We start from the raw sequence: 23,375 nt of genomic DNA, 5'->3' as shown, positions 1-23,375 counted from the left end.
TTGCTTCCTAACCATGAAAAACCCAACTAAGAAATATTTACTGCATCTGTTTGTCATTTTCTTCTTCTCTGAGTCAGATGTTTGAAAAGGCCCTTTAAAGGGCAGTTAAATGATACAATGTTGTTATGATGTTAATAAAATACTCAGTACATGGAAAGAGTGGGTAATCATTCCTCCTCAAAAGTCCCTTCTTGCGCTGCTTCACTGTAAGAAATTGGGACGAGATCTAGTACTTATTCTTTGCAAAAATGCATTGTAACAATCAGCCATGTCTTATAAGAGGCTTCAACAGTCTGTACATCTACAGCCAAGGCAAGTGGGTATCTTCAAAAATAACAGTCTTTGTCCCTCTGTTATGAATTATTGTTTGCGTTCTATGCTGAGCCGTGCTGTAACGATGCATCCTGATATGGTCAAATTAACAAAAGCCTGAGAAAGGACATAATGGTATGTTTCTGATATGGGTAATAGATATATAAGTATACAGCATTTGGGTGACGCTACAATTTGTTGTCTGGTAGCGTGATAGGTATTTGTAATATAGTGATAAAAACATGATGGCACAAGGGATCTTAGAGAGTGGAGACCATAGTCAAGGCCTTATCTCATACTATCAACATCTGCACAAATGTAACATATTCATAGTTATTATTATAGATTCTTTATTAAATAGATACATTTAATTGGTTCTTCCTTGGCCCTTGCTACACTCTCGCACAATGTTTTTTTATGAAAATCAGCTACTACTTTTCCTCTTACCCTGCTGACAAACAAACATACAAACAATACAGGGGTACAGTGATAAAATGCATTCTTCATTATGTAGTACAACACAGACTTATGTGGGTCAAAGGGAGAATGGTGGAGAATTGCATTGAAACATGTATCTAATCACATTTACTAAATGGCATTTTAAAATGGCAAGTTCTCCCTTGTACACTGCTGATTCCTTATGTCAACACTGCTTTCTGCTGCCACTCCCTCCCTTTATGATTAAGGTAAGTGTAGTACTGTATGTGTATGAGAATAACCGAATGCAAGATTAATTGAAAGCTCTAATTAAAGGCAAAGCTGTTTCCACCTAATCTAACAGTATAAGTGCTTTACACAAGTGTTATCCTGACCTTGTGTGTTTTTTCACTAACGTTTATAGTCTAATTGTAAATGAAATAGAGCATTTCCTTGCAAACAGGAGGGAGGGGTTAGAGTAAAATCTGTTGAGCTGAATTGAAAGAATAGCTACCCGAGGTGTTATAAATACCAACTAAGTGTTTCCATGTGGTTTAATGGCTTGTAAAAATCCTTCTATCACTTGTGTACAGCTGCTACCTGACATGCAGATGGATATTATTTGCACTTCTGTGTCAGTCCTCAAAGGAAATAGCTTGAAGTATGGAGAAGGTTAAATGTTAATGTGGCAATAATTCGAGGCAATGTGTGCTGACAGCTGTGATGAATTGTTTCCAATGTTCTCGTATTACCACTCATACAGTGTTTTCTACATCATCCCACTTGATAATCCCTATCCATACTTATCTACAGTCCATCTGTATTGCCTCCAAAATGGAAGCATATATTAGATTGTTTATTGAAGCTGCCCTTTATTGGTACAGTATGGTTGCAGTTTTATATTTTTGAGTAACGGATAACGTCCAGTCCTCAATTACCTTTACAATATCATACAATACATACATTTGCAAGCGTTATGCCACTGACTGAGCAACAATAAAGACACATTCTGTATTCCAAAAGTAGACACGTAACATTAATTTGTATGCTATACATACACATGTCGTATATTTCAACACATTTGACATGAAGTGGTAAGTTTAATAATTGTCTATTTATCAACTATTTATCTTCCATTCTTTTGATTTTGTAAAACACCCATTTGTATTTCCAAGTTAAAGTTGTTATACTTTGTGTTTCCACTGGAGTGCACTCTTGAGTCAGCATAAATTATATAGTTCATACAATTAATGAGCAATAAGTTAATCAGTAGGTCTCAATGGGTCCTCCAGAGTTTCAACATTATCCAGAGTTAGTTTGAGTATATCATGTGTCACCCTGTGTGATGGTTGGCTGAGGTGGAAGGATTCCCTTAGCTCCATGCACGGAGGCGTCATCTTTGTTCGGTCCTGAACGAGTAGAGGCCGGCTGTGTGTGGAAATGTGTGCCTGCTGATGAGGTGTGGTGTACATGAGGTCCAATTTCCTCCAATTTTTGTCGTTGAATTGGATAAAGTGGTTGCTGACAGGTAGAAGGGACACACAAATCAAGAGGATTCAATCACCTTGGGTGTGATAAATGCAGGGATGAAAGAATCATTCACTAAACCACTGTGGTTAGTTTGGATTAGCTCCTACTCAGTTTTCTGCATCAACATTCGCAAACAAACCAAGGCAGAACAGTAGTGTTTAGGAGGTAGGGTGGGCGGTACAGGAGGTTATACAGTACGTTTTGTACCTATTAAAAAAATTGTACGCAATATATTCTGTAAACATTTTAAGAAACAATAATTTTAAAGTTTTTCCAGCAGGTATTTGTAAAAATAAATAAAATAGCTTTTATTGTTAGTAAATGAAAGTTTGAAACAAATAGTTAAAGTAACAAACTATAAAAGATGATTCACGATGCTAGTTACATTCAAGCAATTTTTTTAGAAAAGGTCATGTACTGGTAGACTACACTTTCTATTTGCTTTGGAAAGTGTTAATGTTTCAGTTACAATGTATTGAACATTGAGTACAGCTTTTACCAGGCAGCCTTACAATGTTTTGGTAATCTTGAAGAAAAAAATGACTTGCTTTAACTCTAGTTAAACTAGTACACACTTTACAAAGCAGCACATACTGTACAAAGAGCAAACCACTTAGTGGAAACTGGTCACAAAGTGCGAACAAAGACATTTGAGCAGGATGTGAAACTGGATAATGTACCTCTGAGCTGAAAGCATATTTCTTGGCCTAATAAGCATAATGCCATATGGCCTGTTGCAGCGTGGACGACACTGCGAGGGTCTGTGTGTCACAGTTCATTTGTTCTGGGCATGACCTGCTCTGTGGGGGTTGTAGAGATGTCTGTGTCTATATTTACTTACGTCGTCAATTACCGGAGCTTCTACTGCAGTACTGAAGGCTTCCAAATAGAAAGGCTGTAAATCTCTGTCTATCTTTTTGACTGTCTGTTGCTCTTCCTCTTATGGCGGATGGATCTGGCTCTTGGATGCAACCGCAGTATGAACACGGCACACCTCACCAGCACAGGCTCAGCACGACCTGCGCTCATAGAGTGAAAGATTAGAGGAGTGTTTGTGTGACTTATTCAGATTGTTTGTGTTTGAAAGTAAGACAAACCAGTGCAATTACACACTAAGACATACATGCTTGATGTACTTCCCCCCCCCTGGTGTAACAGGTCAATTTTCATTGATTTTTAGTCATTGAGTTTTATGTTACAATTTCACTGCTTCATGTCAGATTCTTTTCATTTTACGTTTGAGTCATGAAGCGTCAGATGAATGTAGTTGAACTGTGGATGGGCGAAATTACAATATGACAATTTATCGTCTTTCAATGGGATCATATCGTGAGTAAATCATATATCAAGATATCATGATTCATAATTTCAAAAGCAAACACTAATTTAAGGTACCTAAAAGGGAAATGTGAAATATTGTGAGGGAAGATCCCAAGATTAAAGTTCACATTTTTCTTACATTTATAATTAAATTCAAACAGGATTATTCAAAAAATCATTTAGTGGTTAATTCATTTAGACTATTTATTAAAATGCCAGACAAAGTGCTATACTTGAGATATGTAATAGCCTATATCAGGATACCAGATTTTGTCCATGTAGCCCAGCCCCAAGCTAAATAATAATAATGTACCTTTCATTCCCATTGACATCTGTGGCTGCAGTGCCATTTGTAAGTTGAATAGTAGCTGTGGCTGTCCCACTGTTCATTTCTTGAAGCATTAAGCTGGGCTCTGTTAGACTGGCCCTGCAGGTGGTTGGGTTGTGGTCGCACAGCAGTGTCACCTCTGTAAGATGTTCTCTGGCTGAGAGGAGAAAGAAAGGAATACTAAAAATTGAGAACATATAATGGATTCTATGTGTCTTCAGGAATTTACATCCACCCAACGACTGTTAAACTGAAGAACTTTAAAGTGTAGATTCGATAGGCAAACTAAAACATTTCTTATGCTTTACCTGCTGTTAAAGTGGGAGACGCCTGCCGGCTCCTCCACCCAATGTAGGTGGGGCATCTACATCTCAGTAGATGGTTGTATGCTGACCTGAAGTCCCTGTTGAGGGCTCCATACAGGATAGGGTTGAGGGCTGAGTTGGCATAACCCAGCCACAACACAATTGGAAATGCTGCTACTGTGCTTGGGTCCGGGTGCTCCTTTAGGCCCAACACTGTGAACAGGATGAAATATGGCAGCCAGCACACCACAAAAGCCCCTATCACTGCGGCCAGGGTCACCGTGGCTTTGTGCTCCCGCAGAGCCACCGCTGATACACTGGAGACCACAGTGGTAGTGGTGGAAGGATTGTTGCCGCAGTTGTAGCTCGTGATACAGGTGGGTCGGGCACTGATGATGCGTTTGGCCTGTGCCCGAGCAATGCGAAGTATTCGGAGGTAGGTCCAGCACATAGCCACCAGAGGCAGGTAGAAGGTGAGAAGAGAGTCAGTCAGCACGTAGGGCCTGTTCAGCTCAAAACGACATTTTCTTTCTGGAGCCCAAGGCCCTTGGTTCTGCACCGTGCCATTAACAGTGTTCCACCCCATTTGGATCGGCAAGAAGGACACAGCCACAGACACTGTCCAAACACCGGCCATGGCCAAAGCAACTCTCCATGGCAACACCAGTGAGGTGTATCTCAGAGGCATGGTCACTGCCAGGTAGCGGTCCACACTGATGGCCAGGAGGGTGAGGATGGAGGCGGTGCACAGCATCACATCCATGGAGATGTAGAAGTTGCAGAAGATGGGGCCGAGCGGCCAGTCGTTGGTGAGCTGGTGGAGTGCGGAGAAGGGGAGCACCAAGAGGCCGAGCAGCAAGTCTGTCACAGCCAGCGACACGATGAAGCAGTTTGTGAGGCAGCGGAGGCGTCGGGAGGCGCAGACCGCCACGCACACCAGCACATTACCACCGACCGTCAGGATGATGAGGAGGGTCAGGGTGACACCCAGCACCACTTGTGACAACATTATCGCTGGTGCTTCACTGGAGACAATCTGATGACGTCACCGCTGGAGCTTTATGTGAACCATTGCCACTTTTTTTGTTTGTTAGTTATACGCTTCAAAAGAGGTTGTGACATTTACATTATCAGCCTTAGTCTCCAATTAATGTCGTCACATTAAACACCTGCACAGGCTGTTTTAGGTGCTTCCATTTATTAAGGCGCATGCAGTCTAACCTCAATGTTTCCATGGTCCAATGTAATCCCTCCGTGTCCCAAAATGTCCTTTGCCTTAGCTGTGCATTTACTTGACTGTTTGCTGTTCTTGCTGAGCTTAAAATATATATTTGTAACTTTCCTGTGACTCAACCACACCAGTAACCCCATTCACACTTGGTACAATATCCCTAAAAAGTCTTGCTAGAAGTTCTTTAAACAACTTTGATCTCTTGAAAAATGCTGCAACTGATTGAAAGTTCCAAATCTGCAGAATGCCTTGCTGGTTTAATGCCTTTGATGGCTGTTGAATAGCTTTCTGTCTGTGTGGCTGATTCTTGTTGGTCCATGGCATCACCTTGGCTTCATCACCGTCTTCTTTGGCTGTACTGACACCTAGCGGACAGAGATGATAAATACAGTTATTAATCAGCACAGGATGTTGCACAGCCCTGCTTATATACAAATGAATGATTTACATATAGTTGATTTATTACATTCCCTCTGATAGATTATTCAACCCTAATTTGCACAACTATTCAAGTACAACCACCATAACCAAACCAATTACGGAAACATTACTCTTTTCACTAAATATTTGGACAGTGTATTTTATCAGTGCATGTTTTTTTTCGGGCCAGGATTACATCCATGTGCTATCATGTCCTCTGAGCTCTTTTTCCCATCTATGGATTAATATGGTAAGCGTTGGAACACACCAATGCAAAGTATTTAAAGTATTTTTGGATACAGACAGGAACTTTCATGAGAAAGGAAAATAATGATAACTCAACTACAAAACAAAAGTCATATAAATCACACAAGTCACTGAGTTGGCACTAGTTTATAGGAGGTGATACAAAAATAATGAATAAGTAGCCAATGAAGACTGTCCTGCAGTGTCTACATAAACATCTGTTTAAACTCTACATTTTTGTGTCTAAACAATTTTTTCATTTTCAGATATGTTTCCAAACATCTGTGATTAATTTAAAAGATGTATCTCCAGACTAAGAAAGACTATCTAACTTTGGCCTATCAGTGAACTGACAACTCAGGCTTAATTTGTAGCACCAGGAAACGTTGTTTTTTTGTAAAAGTCCGACAGTTCCCATACACAACCTAACCAACCCTAACCATCAATACTAAACATCTTATCCCAACATTAACTTAATTTAAACAACTATTCTAAACTTCTCACAGTCTGTTAAAGTAGTGGCAACTGGCCAAAAATATTTCCACTGTGCAGAAACACACTACTTTAATACTGAAATTGGTCCTTAAAAGGGCAGAAATATAAGCACACACACAAAAAAGATGGCTGATTTTAGTACGTTTATTTCTAATTCAAAATGTAAGCCTCAAGCATTGCATGCACTGTTTGATGAGTAAGGGATTCAATATGCTGTGTCCTATTAACAGTTAATTCTGAGACAATTATTATTATGTATCATTATAAGGACCCTGTGCTTTAACAAAAGAGACATATCACTGTCAAATGTTATGGTATTATGTTCACGTTCAGTTGTTTCACTGCCACCAAAAGTAAAGCTGCCATTTTAGAAGTGCAGCTCATGGGAATTCCAATCTATCTCTAACAAAACCATGAACCAACACAGTAGTTTGTTTAGCTAAGGCCAATATGTGCAACTCTGTGTAAACAGTAGCATTCTGCTGCAGCTCAGATAATGCAAAGTCTGGCTGTGATTTCAATGTTATCAGATCTGATGTTGCTGCAGAAATGTCTTGAAGGTTTGCACTGACTGATGAGAGCAGCTCTGTCAAATGATCAGAGCAAATGTAATGATGTGATTAAAGTATATGCAGTGGCCAAATAATGGCCATTCATATGTTTTTAATGCAATGAAATGTAAACATAATTACTGCTATTTTGTTAGGCAAATACTTCTCATGTACCTTTGACAAAAAAAAGAATTTTCTTTCTAACTTAGACCTTGCAAAGAGAGTGTTATTTGTCCTTTGCAAACATACTCAGTCATTTATTAAATGGGGACAAGAGTTTTTAATGTGTGCCTGGCGGGATGAGGGTGACTACTTGAGTGTGTGTGTAGTGTGTAGTACATGGGTTTTGCGTCAGCGGGTGGTGGGTAATGTTTGCTCGTCTATTTTCTAACACTGTAATGGATACTGGGACATTTGCCAGACTTAGAGCAGAGCCGTTCACTTATCACCTCAAAGAGAGAGAGACCAAAACAGAGAGGTGGAATTGCTGGCTTCAAATGAAGACGAAAATAAAGAGCATTAGACTATATAATGGGGAAAAAAACACAGAAAGAAAGGTTTTAATTACATTTTGGGCTGCATAAAACCAGAACCCCATCTCTAATCGTTGAACTCTTCTAATCTTCACTTCTTTGTTCCATGGACACATTTCTGTCACAGACTGGCGGCTTTGAACTTCATCCAGAGCCAACACTGATAACACGGCTCCTAATGTATCAAGTGCTGCTCTCAAATGCACATGACATCTCCTGCGCTATATCTGACAGAGCCACAGACTGACTGGCTGAGACCAAATATTTCAACCTTTTTAATCAACAACATCTGTCAATCACTGTCCTGCTTTGTCTAACAAAAGCACACACAGAAGCTCACAGAATTGCTTTTTGGATTCGCTCCAACAATGGCCTCTGAGGAATGTCCACATATGGACATGTATTGCAGTCACTTGAAGTTTCTGAATAACCTCGTCTCAACCCTGGGACATAATGTATAAGACGTGTATTCACTCAGGCCTTCTGGTTGTCTGCCCTCAGTCAAATGCATTACTTATTTTTCCCATGTAACAGTGCATGTGTGTGAGTGCAGCTATAATCGTTTCCTGTTTATTTTTGCATAAACATTTGTGTTTTAATAAAACCATATTAATATACAATCCTGCCCACTCACTTATCAAGAATCACATGTAAGCACAAGATTTTGATTCTTAATTAATACTGGGGGAAAATGAAAGTTTCTTACATGCATTTTCACTTTATCAAATCACTGTCAGGCTGTGCAGACTATGGTTTCAGTAAAAAGTCACAGTGGAAGTCATTCACCTTAATGTTGAAGTATAATACCCTTATATAGAAAATAAAGCATTGTTCATTTAGACAGTGTGCTACTTTATTACTGACATCTGTTTTCTTTCAAAAACTTCTCGTTAGTTATCCCTAATGGAAAAGGACAGTGAGTGTTACCACATCTGTTTATATCTTTGCAGACACACATGCACACACACTCGCATGTAGGCGTACATGCACACACTAATACTAACACATAACATACATCTTAATAATGGGTTTTCAGGACTGTAATGGTTTGTAATGACTGCTGAGTGCTGTGTTTTCCACAGGATGTAAAGGCTGCTCTACTTTAAAAGGTTTTCTGCAGGAGAATGCCGTTTCTTGTTTTCAAGAAATGACAAAATGTTGCAGCTGTGTTTTTGGTCTTGAGGACAATGCTTTGAGGGATCATCCTGGGACAGGTCGATCTTTGTGAAATACCCAACAGTTAGTGGACGTAACAGATATACATTTTAAGTGATTAACTTGAACGAGATCCTTAATCGCTTTCTCTCCCCTTCTCCTCTCTTCCAGCACAAAAACGATGCAGATGAGCCGGATAGGCTTCATCCTGCCCCATCAAGACCTGCCATTACTCAGTAAGTGGTCTGGTGAAAAGAGCCCAATTTGGGTATTGAGATGAAAGGCAGGCAGAGAAGAAGTTGGAACAGGGGCTCTTTACCAGACACGATCTGAGCTCGGAGATGAGTAATGAGGTTATTTACTTCTCAGCTGGGACTCGCTTTCTGATTTGCGGCATTCTCCAAATACCAAGTGCTCAATCTGTGACATTTTTTCTTACCAGCCAGATGTGTCTTTTTTAGAAATAAACATAAGGAAAATCTGCTCTTTTTCAAGCTAATTATTAACTAAAGTAATCAAATGTTTTGCCAGGAATGCACAGACGTGTTTGAATTTGTTTACGCAATCAGTACACTGATTAGTTATGCACCTCTTACATCCAATATTGTTATAAGCTCTGAATCATTAGCAGGGTAAGAAATTAACTTTTTTAATGCTGTTGCTCCAGACTAATTGCACATACAGGAAATAACTTGTAATTCATTCACATCATTAAAACTCCATCACAGCGTGTCTGCCACCTAATGTTGGTAGGAGTCATGGCAGTGTCTTAAGATGACTCACTGAACCAAACTCCTTGCCTCTTCTCTGCAAGGCTGCTGACATGTGGAGAGCGTGGTCTCAGCAGGGTTGCGTGACACGATACATTTCTTATAACATGATATTTTTGGTGGTTGGTTGAAAAGCAAAGTGGTCAAAAGGTTTTAGAAGTATTCTACATTTTAAAAAGCAAGGAATTGAATATGATTTCCTTAAGTAAGACTGCTAATAGGTACATTAATCCATTCATTAACTTGTGAAGACTCAGATGTCGAAAGCAACTTTCTCCCCTGCATTCAGCACCCGTCAGAGCAACATAATGCAATTAAACATCTGAAGCCTTCATTTATCCTTATACAATTCAATTGAGCAAAAATATTTGGCTCACTCACTTCCTCTGCGTGTGCAAACAAATCTATCACTGTCTGTATTTCTCTGAACGTGTGTCTGGGTCTGTCTTTGTGTTTGTCCTTGACAGAGACACCCAGAGAGAGAGAGAGGAAGTGGTCTGGGATTGTGTGTTGCCTGGTAACCGGTGTGTATCCTGACCAGTGGAGGGACGCTGCGGAATCTTGATGAAGCGTGAAAGAGGAACATGGCACGCAACAGACGTGAGGGCAGACAGGTAGACACACAGGGGGTGGGGGGCAGACGCATGAAATATGCATAGATACTAACAGCATGCATTGCTAACGAGTTCAGGTCACATGGGATGATGGATTGCATTCAAAGTCAGAGTTGTCCTGCACCTCTGTTATGACTACATTACAGCTACCGTATACAATGCTTCAACTTGCAATAAACATTTCGACATTATTGTAGAAAAACACAAACTCTCACAGGTCCAGCATCAACTTGTTATATCTTAAAGCGCCATTTTCTACTAGCATCTAAGCAGTGAACTTAATGGCTGCCTTTGTCCCCCTGACCCAGTCTTGACACTAAACCACATCCCCTCTCTCCCCTGTGGGCGGCTTCAGCTGATACCCGCATTGCACTTGACTTCCTTGTCCTCTTCGGTTAACCCTCCCTCCAAATTTGATCTCTATAAGTCATAATCTGCAACAATTTTTACTAAATAGAAGCTGCTATTCATAATAGAGACTCAACATAGTTCATTAAAGACTTTCTTGTTTTAAATATCAAATGTCAGCTTATTGAAGTGTCAGCTAATTTTTTACTGACTTCAGCAGCAGGCAAAGCAAAAGAAGGAACATAAGGTGAATCACATTAGTTATGAACATATAAAATAAATAGCACTAACTAGAAAAATTCATGATTCATCAACATAAAAGTCTTCCAATACGGATGTCACAGTACTTGGAGATTTTTTTCAGTCATCTCCCTGGAGTGCAACGCAGGAAAAACCATCACAACAAATATTTTCAGGGATCCTTTGAATGACTTCTTTAAATAGAGGACAGCACAATTAGATGACATTCCTTGGAAGTTAATTATATTCCATTTTCATCAGATTTTCCCATTATTCCAATAGATAGGGAATATTATTACTATATTCAGTCTGTGAGCCATTCAGAGAGGTCCTATCATTATGAACATTCATATCTGTTCATTTGCAATACTGATCCATCCATTGTGCTTACATACAAGGAAATGAGCAAGGACAATGTAAGAATCAGCTCTTCTTCAAATTTTGGGTCAGAATATGTTCTTTCTTACTATCTTTCTTTCTTTTTAGTTCACATCTACAGTAAAATGATCTATCTGTTTTATGCATTTCTTTTAATATGGAAATTCACACTGTATTGGTTTGAGAATATGAAACTGGAAATATGAAGCTCAAATGTAGAACTTCAAAGTATGTCATGCAGCAGCAACAAGTATAAGAACACACACACACACACACACACACACACACACACACACACACACACACACACACACACACACACACACACACACACACACACACACACACACACACACACACACACACACACACACACACACACACACACCGCACGTAGCATAATCTTACTTCCTCATTTGAAGTACTGATTAAATGACCCCTTTGTATATTTGTCATTGTGCATAGTTCACATGCTCAAACCAGGATTGCCTCAGTTTAACTCTCAACATCCACTTGCATTCAAATGTAATCTATAACAAAATGACAAAGGCAAAGGAAACTGCAACTGAGCTGACAAACATTCAGAGCACGAACCAATGTAGTGAGTCTGTTCAAGACAGACGTTGGATGCCAATAACCACACACAATCTGCTTCTCTATTTTCATCTCGTTCATTCTTTATTTTATTTTGAACTTCCTCTTCAGTTTTTGCGTGAACATTAACACTGAGAAATATGAAAGTCAAGTGATAGAATTAAACATCATTTATTTCAGTGTGCTGGTAATTAAGTGAAGAAATTAAGTGGTTTCTCAAATATTTGATACATTTAGTGCATTCATTATTCTTGTTTGACATGTAAAATGCAAACCAGCAGATCAATACAGACTTACACCACACACCTGCACACGCGTTGTTTTCACACACAAGTCCTTCACACACAAGTCCTTCACATTTGATGAAATATAAAACAATGTTCAACAACAATAAAGTAGGAATTGATCAACTCACCTCCAAGCTGCTTTTCTGTTTCTGAGAAGACTGCCCTCGCTACTGTGCTCTGCTCCCTGAGAGACGAGAGAGCCACAGTCTCGCTAGTCAAGTCTGTGTGTAATAAGTGTGTGTGAGTGTGTGTGGGAAATAGAGGAGGGAGAGAAGCGAGGGAGCACCAGAGACTCACACACTCTCTCTTTCTCTTTCACTCTCTCTGCGGCTCCATCTATTATTCTTCTTTATCTCTTTAGGGTAATTTGCTTTTGAAATCTTTTTAATAGCTCTTCTATTCTCTTATCATGCCTTCGAACATGCGTGCCAGTTGATGTGATAAAGCAACTGCAAACTGGAGACCTGGCTCTATTACCTGAATAATCCAAGCACCTGTTGAATTCAGCCTGAATGGATTGGCCAGCTTTTTAGTCCAGTTTGTCTCTCCAGTTTGTAATGGGAAGAGACACAAGAAGACATCATGGTATTCATGCATCAATTACATTAGCTTTTATCCAAAACGACTTACAATGAGCAATTACAGGGACATTCTCCCTGGAGTAACTAAGGGCTATGTGCCTTACTCAAGGGCACACAAGTGGTGGTGTTCCATCTTCAGCCCACCTCACTATCCATTAGACCACCACTACCCCATCTGTTTTGGGCTTTAATTCTTTATTTGTCTCAGAAAATACCACTTCTCTCTAAACTTCAAACTGTTAAATAATATAGGGTTGCTTTAATGCTTCATTGATAGATGGCTTTAGGGCAAATCTATGAGAACTGGCACCAGTTGCAGTAGCGTGATGTCAAGGACCCGATAGGTCACAAACATTTCTAAATCAATCTCTCTATTTCTGGTGCAGCCTTTTACTCAGCCTTTGTATCTATTTTTCATGTGCTTTGGCCCCCCGTGTGGCTTATCTATCATTTCCAATGTCTATTCATCTTCTGGGCTGCAGACTAACATTCATAATTTATTATCACATCTCTTTTCATGACTTTTATGTGATGTTTCCCACCTTTTCCTTATCTCTCTCATCTCCGTCTGTCTATGGAGCTGTCTCAGTTCCCGTGGTCTTGTTCATAGCTGGTGCTGAATCAAATCTTTCTATGTCTCTTTTTGTACCTTTTATTGATTCCTCTCTCTGTTTCTGTTCCTTCATTTATAGAATGGTTGTCTCTTCTCTGGTTATATCAGCCTGTTGCATTGGTTACTTTTGTATTCCACTCACCTTAACGCTCCGCCTTTATTTCTCCTTGTGTCGCAGTAACAAGGCTCCAGTTTTGTTCCACTACACAGAACTATGCGATAACATATCTTTCTTTATCATTTAAAAAAAATGTCTTCTTTGTTTTTCTCCTTCTTTGTTCGTCTACATGCCTTCTTTCTCTCACTCTTCCTTTCACACAAATCATATAACTTGTTTTGAAGGTGTCGAATCTTAACAGTTACATACTTGTTAATGTTATAAGCTCACCTTTCTTTCACTTTTTAATCCTTAGTGTGTTGACAAGCTCTATCTCCACTCAGGTTTCCATAACAACACAACCTCTGATGTGTCTGAGCTGGTGGAGGATACCTGACTGACACTTCTTCATATAGGTGGATGGTGTCATAAAACATTGGCTATGTATGTGATGTATTTTTTTAATCAACACCACAGTTGGGTGTTACTTTGCTTTGATGTTGTTGGGCCTCCAGACTTCCCATACAAGGCTGTGTAAGGAAATGATAAGTATATTTAAACTGATATTGTGGCAGTTGGCATTGATACCTCAAATTCCATTAGCTTTGTATAAATCTTTATTAACGGGAAGTGAAGTCACATATCTAAGTCTAGGTCAACAGTGTGTTTGTAATATCCCATATCTTGATCTGATAAGATGAATTAATACCAAGGCAATAAAATGAAAAATAACAAATGATTTAGAACTCTACCACCCTCTTTAGGATAAGCAAAATAATTACATAATTCTTCAGGAAATCAGTCATTTGTTAGTCTGTTAGCCGCAGGCAGAAGGGCGAGACATATTCAGCCATATAAATGAATACGCAGAGAAAAAACTCTCTTATCCAAAATATTCTTTAATTAAAACTTTTTAACGTATCAAACAAGCTGACTAAACTCTGTCAACAGAAACAAAAATTGTAATTCATATATTCAATTTATTTTGCCAGCTGATAAACAACCGTTTATATTCAACTAATTTAAATCCATGTTGATTTGTTGGCCATCTTTTTCTTCCCTGTCTTATGAGTGTGCATGAGATAAACAAAACAGGGACGCACTCACAGAAAAAAAAGTACTTTCTTTGGACCGTCATGCTGACTTGTAGTTTAGAGATAGAGCATTTCAATGTTACTATCTTCTCCACTGTTAAATAAAATATGATGATGTTCCTGTTATTTTCTACTTGAAGCTTTAAGATTGTATTCACAATAATACTAGAGAGTGGTCTATGATTTTCGAAAAGGTCCCATCTATTATGGATGCTTGTTGTCAGTTGTTATTTAAACATTTAAAGGATGATGATCAAAGATGTGGTGAGGGCACACAGTGTGAGCTGGCAGACTATTGACTGAAGTCATCGACAGTCTACTGACTTCACACACTGTGTCCTGTCGAGTGCATATTGTGTTAAGATTGCATTACTTAAGAATTGCAAAAAGAAAATGTTTAGATAAAGTTTTGACATAGTAGGTAATTTTGCATACTATACATATCCCTTCTCATCCCATCTCTAACAGAAGACACTGGCTATTGATGTTTTATTTTCACTTATAACACAGATAAAGTATTCCACTTAGTCAAAATGAACAAAATGGAGACTTGACACACGGCGCAGGCCTGTGGGTCTATAGGACTCCACCTTGTTACACTCAACCACTTCCCCTCAACGGTCTGAAGGCAGGAAGAGAGGAGAGACAGAAGAGGAAGAGACACAAAGGGGGATGGGCTTGTTGTTTTAATTTAGAGTTACAAAAATACAGAAGTGAGAAGTTTAGTAGACACCCTCCAAATACAGAGGCTGAGAGAGAAATTGGAAGCGAATCCAAAAAAAGACTTTGCAAACTAAAAAGAAGTAGTGCTAAAAGGAAGTAGGCAAAGGGCTACATGTAGTCATGGCTCCTTGGACGAGGACCACAACAGAGCGGTACGGTGTAGGTAAGTTGGTTTGTGTTAACGTTTGGGTGTCTTTGTGTGTGTGCGTTCAAGCACTTACATGTTGGTACAGTGTCTATCCGTTAGGTGTGATTGTAACCATCTATGCTATCAATAAGAATGAGAGTAAAATATATGCCTTTCACTTCCTGCTTAACAGGATGTGAGCAGGTGCTAGTGGACACACATAACTTTAGGATATACACATTACAAGTATATCCCCCAAAATAAAACAAATCCTAAATTCATATTCACCTTTAAACTTCAATACAACTTAACTCGTAAGAGTTAAGACTATGTGGGGAATAAAATCAAGAAATGCATCTCTCTTTAACTAATGCATAAATAAGTGGCAGTGAGTAGGCAATCTTCATGCATTTCACATTATGCTTTGCATATTTTTTGGAAAATAACTATTTTAAGTTTTGGAAAGATTGATTTTTGCTTCAGGAACAAATCGTAGACAGTTAAAGCATAACATCTCAGTACAATCTGTAGTTATCTGCTGTGTGGGTTGAATATGGTCGAGCTGATCAGCATGTGTTGCCGTTAGATATGCGATGCAGACACACAGGAATACAGATTTATGAATTCTAATACAGATTGTTATGGCTGAGCTTCACTGCCTTGTTGCACACAATGCCTTGATTAATCAGTTGCTTGAAATATATACGAGATTTAATTTGCATTGTATAAAAGGTAAGGGAAGTTGTTCTACTGCTTGAAGATTGACAGAGAAGAGGGTAGTGAATTTATATAGGTCATTTGTACTTTTTACCAATAAGATTACTGATTAAAGTGTTGTGGACCTTCTTTATAGAGAATAACATATTCCTGGACTGTACACACTACAGACTACAACACAGGAAGTGGAGGAAGAAAGTCTGAAGCTTTTGTTTTTTAGTTCTAAGCCTTAAATCTAAATACTGTAAAGAACGCATAATCTTGAAATTATATAAACATGTGTCTTAATTTTCCAAAAAGTATGCATTTCAATGTATTACAGTCAACAATCAAATAAATGGTGATAGCAGTCATTTCTGCGTAACTGGTTAAGTGTCTAATCATTAAGAGAGACCAAAGTGGTGCAGACACACACAATGTCTACAATTTGTGGTCTTGTCAGATAGTATTTTAGTAGACCTTTTTGGACATTGTCTATTTGAATGTTATTTTATTTTTTATGTTTTTACTTTTGTTATTTATTGCTCATTATTTAAAACATTAAAAACATAATTTCAATGGGTTTGTTCTTGTACAGTATATGAAAGCCCCTTGCATTGACTCTGTGGTTGAGATGTTCCTTATAAATAATGCTGCCTTGCAATTTTTATTTTATTTTCTCTTAATTGACCTGACTGTAAATCCTTTGTTGGTGCAGTGACTGAAGAGTTAATGAAAAAGGGAGAGATGAAGAGCCGTTGTCAATAATAATAATGTAGGCGTGAATAAACATACGGCTCTGTTGCTCATTGGTTGCTGTTTTGGTGGTTTGACAGGTGATCCGTGCTGCGCTTTGGAGCGGTTGACCTGAGCTAGGCTAGCCTTTTTCAACTTTTGTTTATCTAGGGCTAGGCCATATCATATTAAGCTATGAGTAGTTTTTCTTCATTGACAAAAAAGCGTTAGGTGTTTGCTTTAGCCCTTATCACACAGGACAACTTTTTTGCCGTCGACTCGTTTCTCAAGAACTGCTGCACTTCACCAATCGGGCTAGCTTACTTTAGCTAACATTCATAACATGATAGCAACATATTAACCCTGCCCAGCTAGTATTTGTTTGTTTATGAAGTTTGTTTTGAATAATAGTGCTATTAAACAATGAACTATCATATATGCCCCTTATCAGACTGTAACCCTTTCATTTTTAGTAAAGTGGAATTTTTTCGGCAAAGGAGAAAAGCAGCTTTCCCTTGAGGTAGGAGATGCGGTCCAAATCCAGGAGGTCTGTGATGGTAAGAATAAATAAATATATTAAATATTGCGCGGTATGCAATGCATCATAGCATAGAAAATCATATTATGCAACAAAGATCACAGTATGGCAGAAAACTGATATTGAGTTTTTCTTTCAGGATGGTACAGAGGCCACCTGGTCAGGAACAAAGTCGTGTGGGTAAGAGCTCACACACATTAACCTGTATTCACACCAGACTGTGCATCACATTGATTTGATCAGAAAGGTCATAATAACACATTATGCATTTCCTTCAACTAGCTTTATTCAACTGAGAGATATTTGTTCTAGTTTTGTGAAAAGGAAAGGTGAGAGCTGCTCTCATTTCTGTTCATATCTCGCTTATTACTTGTTCCTTTGCAGGGAGTGTTCCCTGCCAGTTTTGTCCATCTTAGGGAGGTTGTCGTTGAAAAACGAGGGTGAGTGAACTTAAGAAGTCTTCATCTGACTCCGAAAATGATGTTCTTTGAATATTTTGTCATATTTTGTGTGCTGTATGTCTGCCTACAGAGGAGAGGAGGTTGTGCTGTCTGCAGAGATGCCCTTGGTGAAAGAGGTGACCACCACTTTGAGGGAGTGGGGAAGCATATGGAAGCAGCTCTTCGTGGTAAACAAACAACATAGAAAAACACTTATTTTATGTGAACGTGTGTATATCTGTGAGTAACAACATATATCTACCTATCCAGGCCAACAAGCGGACGCGTGTGAAGCAGGTCCAGGGGCTGATGTGTGAGCTTATGGAGTGGCGTTCCCAGCTCCTGTCTGGCACTCTGCCTAGTGACGAATTCAAGGAGCTCAAGCAAAAAGTCACCTCGAAGATTGACTATGGCAACAAGTATGTCTGGTCCAAAACAAAATAGCTTGTTTGGATTGGTCAATGTTTGAGCCAATTTTTGTAAACCATTCTGTTGTCCTCCCTTACCTTTCCACATTTTTTGTAACAGAACTTTTCAGACTCTTCTCCCCTTATCGTTATTTCCTCCTTATCCCTCCTTCCTCCAATCCCTCACTTGTTGCCTTTTTTCAGTCCTTTGTACACTTTCCATCCATCTCCCCAATCCTCACCCGAGCGGTATCTCCTTCTTCCCACTACAGGATCCTGGAGCTGGACCAAGTGGTGAGAGACGACGATGGGAACATCTTGGACCCCGAACGGGCAAACGTCATCAGTCTTTTTCGGGCCCACGAGGAGGCTACAGCCAAGATCAATGAGCGCATCAAAGAGGAGCAGGTAAGGACGAAAGATGAGAAGGCAGGGCAGTGGGGAGCAGATAAAACAGAACCCCATGATGAAATCACACAAAGTTTCAAGGGACTTCTTTGATATATTGCTATCGTTTCACTGCACTATACTTCCCAGAGGTATCCATGGGATTTTCAATGGGAAACTGTTCATGGGAAAAAGTTGTCATCAACTAGATAAAGCTGGAATCACAGTTTTGTCATTTACTTTGTTTTTATGATAAGAAAGTAGCTAAATTAAACTTAATCTGCATGAAAATGGAAGATAATATATTTCACTTAACAATCATGTCTGCGAGCCAAGCTTTTCCATTTCAAATTGTCTTGACTTCACTGCAGCTCTGTAAATCCTGTGCTACATTTGAACATTGATTAATTAGTAAAAGGAGAATGTATTCCATAATGATATTCTTTCTCATGATTTGATTCTCCTTTACAAACCCATAATCTTCATGCTGCAGTTGGTATATCGCAGAATTAAGTAGTTTGCAGTAAAGGCTTTCGACAGACATTTTGTCCCAAGTTAACCTCCTTTAACTAATGTCCTCCCCTGCAGTCCAACATCCAGACGGACCACAGCGGGATCTCCGCACGGATCCAGTCGTCCCCCACCCACAGCCTCTACGTGTTTGTCAGGAACTTTGTCTGTCGCATTGGAGAGGACTCGGAGCTCTTCATGTCCCTATACGACCCTGTCAAACAAGCCATTATCAGGTGTCACTTTTCCTTCTTTCTTGGCTTTAGTCCCTTCCCTCCTACAGTGAGCTTTAAAAAGTCTTCTTTTACATGCTGCTGTTTTTCTTTTCACTGTTATTCTCTTGAATGTATTTTTTTAAACGCATATTTGAAGCCCCAGATTCATATGCAAATGTAAATGTCTGGGTTTAGCCTTCAAATTAAAATGATGTTAATGTTAAAGTCTGGCAGATTTAATTCATCCCACTGCCATGCAGTTGATTCGATTTTGTCGTGTAGCTTTGTGTCACTTTGAGATAGAAAACAAGGTGCATGACTATGAATAGCTATCGTTGTTTTTTTTTAAAAGATGTCTTCGTAAAGGCACGTATTGACAGGATTTAGCTTTAACTTCGTGAAGTAGATTTAGCCAACGCTATAATCCTCTCATACCCATTCACTGACTGGATTTATTTGTTACCATACATTCTTTCCTTACATTACATGTCACGAGTTCAGTGGGCAATCCCCACAGGGGCAATTTGGAGTGAAGTCTCTCTCCTGCAGGGTCACAACGCCAAGCTGACAGCGGTGGGACTCAAACTTGCTATCCCCTGATTCGAAGTTCAGCGCACCATCCCACTGAGCCACAGCCTCCCGCAGCTGTATATATATATCTCTCTTTCTCTGCTTTTGTCCTTCTCTGCTCCCTTTTTGAACCCCACTTAATTACAACAAGGGGATGCAAAAAGAAGAATACAAAAAACGCAAATTATAGGGCAGCTGTCACTGACTGGCAGTGCTGTGTGGTGGCTGACAGGGTTGATGCTAAGCCCTGTCACTCACTGTCATACTGGGTATATCTAGGTCTCAGCCACTGCAGCTGCAAGTATTAAGATAGAGCATGATCGATCATGTTTTTCTCAACATATATCTTTCACTGTTAAATCTTCGCTTACTTTATTCTGGTTTCTTTTTTTCTGTTTGTGTTCTTGTTATACTTGTGTGAATACTGCTTTATGTTTTGCTTTTTATTTTTGTTCTACCAACTCCCTCAACTTTTTTTTATATGTCTGCCTCTCTCCGGCAGAAATGCTAAATATTGGATTTTATGATGGGAGACTTTTTTTCTGCTTTGATCCACCCTGCTGAACCCATGTGTCTGTCTTGCTGTCTATTTTTCTTTACTGTCAGTGGCTGGTGCTCGCATGACAGGAAAATGCTTTTGGGAATTATGGGATGTATTTTTAGAACAGGTTTTAATTGTTATTCAGCTGCACTGGGTAACATTAATGGATCCACATGCCTGTCAGGGAACATTTTAGCTTTAGCATTTCAGAATGAATGTAGTTTCCCATCAGTAAATATACTATGCATATGGTAAAGCCCATGTGACAATGTGCACCAGCCTGATTCGTTGGTTTGAGTAGTGGTGTTAGTAAGTGCAATGCATTCATAGATGAGTAATGACGACTTACATGCTAATCATTTTCTTGTATTAGTAATACTTCTTAGCACAGATTCTTTTAATAATCTCTAGAGCTAGTCAAGAACATCAATAAGACACTTATAATTAACATATTTAATACTTTATGACTGTTAATATAGTACTTCAGGAAGCATTGTGTGTTTGCCAGTATAGACATGGAACATTATGAATGCATTATATTTCGCAGTGAATGCCTGCATAACGCACTATAGATGTAATTTTCTTAGAAATTCTTGTTGATTATATTTATTAAAATGGTAATTGTTGATACTATGTCTCGCTGTATGTTAAACTAATGTGAGTTATAGCTTTGCAGAACACTAACAACAGTTCTTGTCATGTTTTTGCAGTGAGAACTACTTAGTTCGCTGGGGCAGCAAAGGATTCCCGAAGGAGATTGACATGCTGAACAACCTGAAGGTTGTCTTTACAGTAAGTGACCACAGGAGGGCACTGTCTCACTGTTCTTTACATCAAAATACAATGTACTTAATAAGAATGAATGGGGTTATTCCTTCTAAGAAGATTGCATTGTTTTTCATTTCCTTCCCCCCCCTCTTTCCCACTTACCCTTTCCCCCCAAACTCTTCTCTCCTCTATCTATTCATCCTTGTATCGGTTATTATCACATTCATCGTGCACTTCTTACTTTGCTTTTTGTTCTCTCTGCTTTCCTGTCTCTCTTTCTCTCCACCAGGACTTGGGAAACAAGGACCTGTGCAGAGAGAAGATTTATCTGATCTGTCAGATAGTGAGAGTGGGCAGGATGGACCTAAAAGAGACTTTAAACAAGAAGTGCACCCAAGGCCTGAGGCGGCCCTTTGGGGTGGCAGGTACTATAAGATCAGCCAGTGCTGTTTAGTTTTTGTCAAAGTTGTTTCTAAATGTTTTATAATGAGGGCAATCAACCATTAAGATACAAATTCAAAACTCTAAGAATCCTTCAGGTACATTATCTTTTAATAAGCCCAACCATTTGAAATGCTACTGCCAGTGTTTCCGCCAGGGGGGCGTCTTGCCGTCATTTGACGGCCTTATTCAGCTCGGAACGCCCTGAACTCGAGCCCAAAAAAAGACGCCTTCTCAGCCCTGGTCTGGCGGAAACACTGGCTACTGCATTGGCCCTAAATAAGCCAACCCCTTTTTTAAAAGCTACATAGAGAAATAAGACGTTTTTTGTTTGTATCCTTAAACATGGAAGCTCACTAATACAGCCACAGTACTTTTTAGCACTAACACAACTAAAATGTTGATGTTCATGGCCAGCCCCTCAGGCTATTATTGGTCCCACTAGCTCCAGTCTGGTCTGTTTTGACTAGTGTGTGATAACGATTTATATGCAAGATGTTCACATGTCTAACATTGTTGACTGATGTGAATACAGCATCAGGAACTACTCTTTATAATTGTTTAGTTTTCTTTGTCATCACTGTCACACTTGTTTTTTTGTTCTTGGCAGTGATGGACATCAGTGATATCATCAAAGGGAAGATTGAATGCGATGAAGAGAAGCAGTACTTTATCCCATTCTTCCCGTATGTTGTATTTCCCTCTTTTACTATCAAACACTCCATGTAATTCAAAGCAATATTGCATTTTTCGTGTGAAGGTTTCAGAATTTGTGAGACTTTTATATTAAACAATTTCTATGGGTTTTAAAGTGTGTTTTGTTTGGCTCCAGGGTAGTTGCTGAGAATGACTTTCTACACTCCTTGCTGAACAAAGTGACAGCGTCACGAGGAGACAGTGGCGGGCAAGGTACGCTTCTTCATTTACCAGCTTCTCTCTCTGAATCCATGTTTGAAAGCCAGGGGATTTTTCTGGCAAAGTAAGTGGCCCTGTATGCTCTAAAGGTTCCCACTGGACTGTGTACGCTGCAGCCAATTGTGGTGAGACAAAATGGCCATGTCTCATCAGATCCTCACCTCTTCTCTCTGCTCTGTGGGTGAGAACGGAGGACATTATCCTGATGGATAGCATGAGCCCTCGAGCCGATGTTTTCATATTACTTACCCTTTTTTTCTCCCTCACAAGGTTTAGTCTCGCTGCCCACTGCCCAATGTATATGGCAGACTGTGACAGCCTCTATGGGTGGCACCTCATAGACGTAGCCTGCATGTCGGACTACAGTGTCATATCACTCAGCTTTATTTTTCCTCACGCTCCTGAAAGCCCTGGGTGTAACCTAGATAGGAAAGGACGAGCAGATATGGAAGGAGCACCTGAGGCCGGCCGATGTCTGTTCTTTCCATTACTCACTCCTAATCTCTCCTTCCTCTCACTCATTTTTCTGCCACAGCACACACTGACACACATATCAAGAGTAATCCCTGTAGGTACGCTGTTAGCCTTGAACATGTGGGTTTGTGACACAGTCCATGAACTATGGTGAAATGGCTCATCCTTTCCCATGCTTTTTCCCATCATTTCTCTGAAAGATTTGAGAGCCCATATTCTTTAGGACAACATTCCTCCCCCCCCTTCTTTTACACCCCTTTGACAAACAGGAGACAGAGGTTTTATAGTGTTATTGATTAGTCTAGTCTGTAACAACAGAAGACATTTTCACATCCGCACATCACCTTGAGACACTTTAACATTATGCTCCTCGTATATAAACACTTAGATTTTACAAAGTGGATCTCACTTTATGTTCATCTGTCAAGC

At 39.5% G+C, this 23,375-nt stretch overlaps 2 protein-coding genes across 3 annotated transcripts in view; one reads left to right on the top strand and one right to left on the bottom strand.

Moving 5' to 3' along the window:
- Window positions 1–645: 645 nt before the first annotated feature.
- hrh2a (histamine receptor H2a) lies at window positions 646–12,300 on the bottom strand. 2 transcript variants are annotated; one of them, XR_013806366.1, is made up of 5 exons: window positions 12,203–12,300; window positions 4,216–5,808; window positions 3,893–4,064; window positions 3,101–3,278; window positions 646–2,250 (listed from the first exon to the last, which is right to left on the bottom strand). XR_013806366.1 is itself a non-coding variant. In XM_079670917.1 (4 exons), the coding sequence occupies exons 2-4, from the start codon at window positions 5,219–5,221 to the stop codon at window positions 3,269–3,271; spliced, it is 1,188 nt and encodes a 395-aa protein (XP_079527043.1). In that variant the 5' UTR covers window positions 5,222–5,808; window positions 12,203–12,300; the 3' UTR covers window positions 646–3,268. The 2 variants fall into 2 exon arrangements, 1 of the variants encoding a protein (XP_079527043.1); XM_079670917.1 differs by having other exon boundaries at window positions 646–3,278.
- Window positions 12,301–15,123: 2,823 nt separating this feature from the next.
- Window positions 15,124–23,375, top strand: part of dock2 (dedicator of cytokinesis 2) — a 101,700-nt gene continuing 93,448 nt past the window's right edge. The window contains exons 1-12 of the mRNA XM_079672754.1: window positions 15,124–15,345; window positions 17,214–17,297; window positions 17,418–17,458; window positions 17,663–17,718; window positions 17,810–17,906; window positions 17,989–18,137; window positions 18,398–18,533; window positions 19,101–19,258; window positions 21,059–21,140; window positions 21,406–21,541; window positions 22,168–22,243; window positions 22,390–22,466. Coding sequence (XP_079528880.1) covers window positions 15,303–15,345; window positions 17,214–17,297; window positions 17,418–17,458; window positions 17,663–17,718; window positions 17,810–17,906; window positions 17,989–18,137; window positions 18,398–18,533; window positions 19,101–19,258; window positions 21,059–21,140; window positions 21,406–21,541; window positions 22,168–22,243; window positions 22,390–22,466 — 1,135 coding nt within the window. The 5' untranslated portion in view covers window positions 15,124–15,302. The remainder of the gene's footprint in view (window positions 15,346–17,213; window positions 17,298–17,417; window positions 17,459–17,662; window positions 17,719–17,809; window positions 17,907–17,988; window positions 18,138–18,397; window positions 18,534–19,100; window positions 19,259–21,058; window positions 21,141–21,405; window positions 21,542–22,167; window positions 22,244–22,389; window positions 22,467–23,375) is intronic.

This window comes from Notothenia rossii, assembly GCF_949606895.1.
Source record: "Notothenia rossii genome assembly, chromosome: 3".
Lineage (NCBI taxonomy): Eukaryota > Metazoa > Chordata > Actinopteri > Perciformes > Nototheniidae > Notothenia > Notothenia rossii.
The sequence above is the reverse complement of the archived record's forward strand: the minus strand, read 5'-3'. Positions and strand labels throughout refer to the sequence as shown.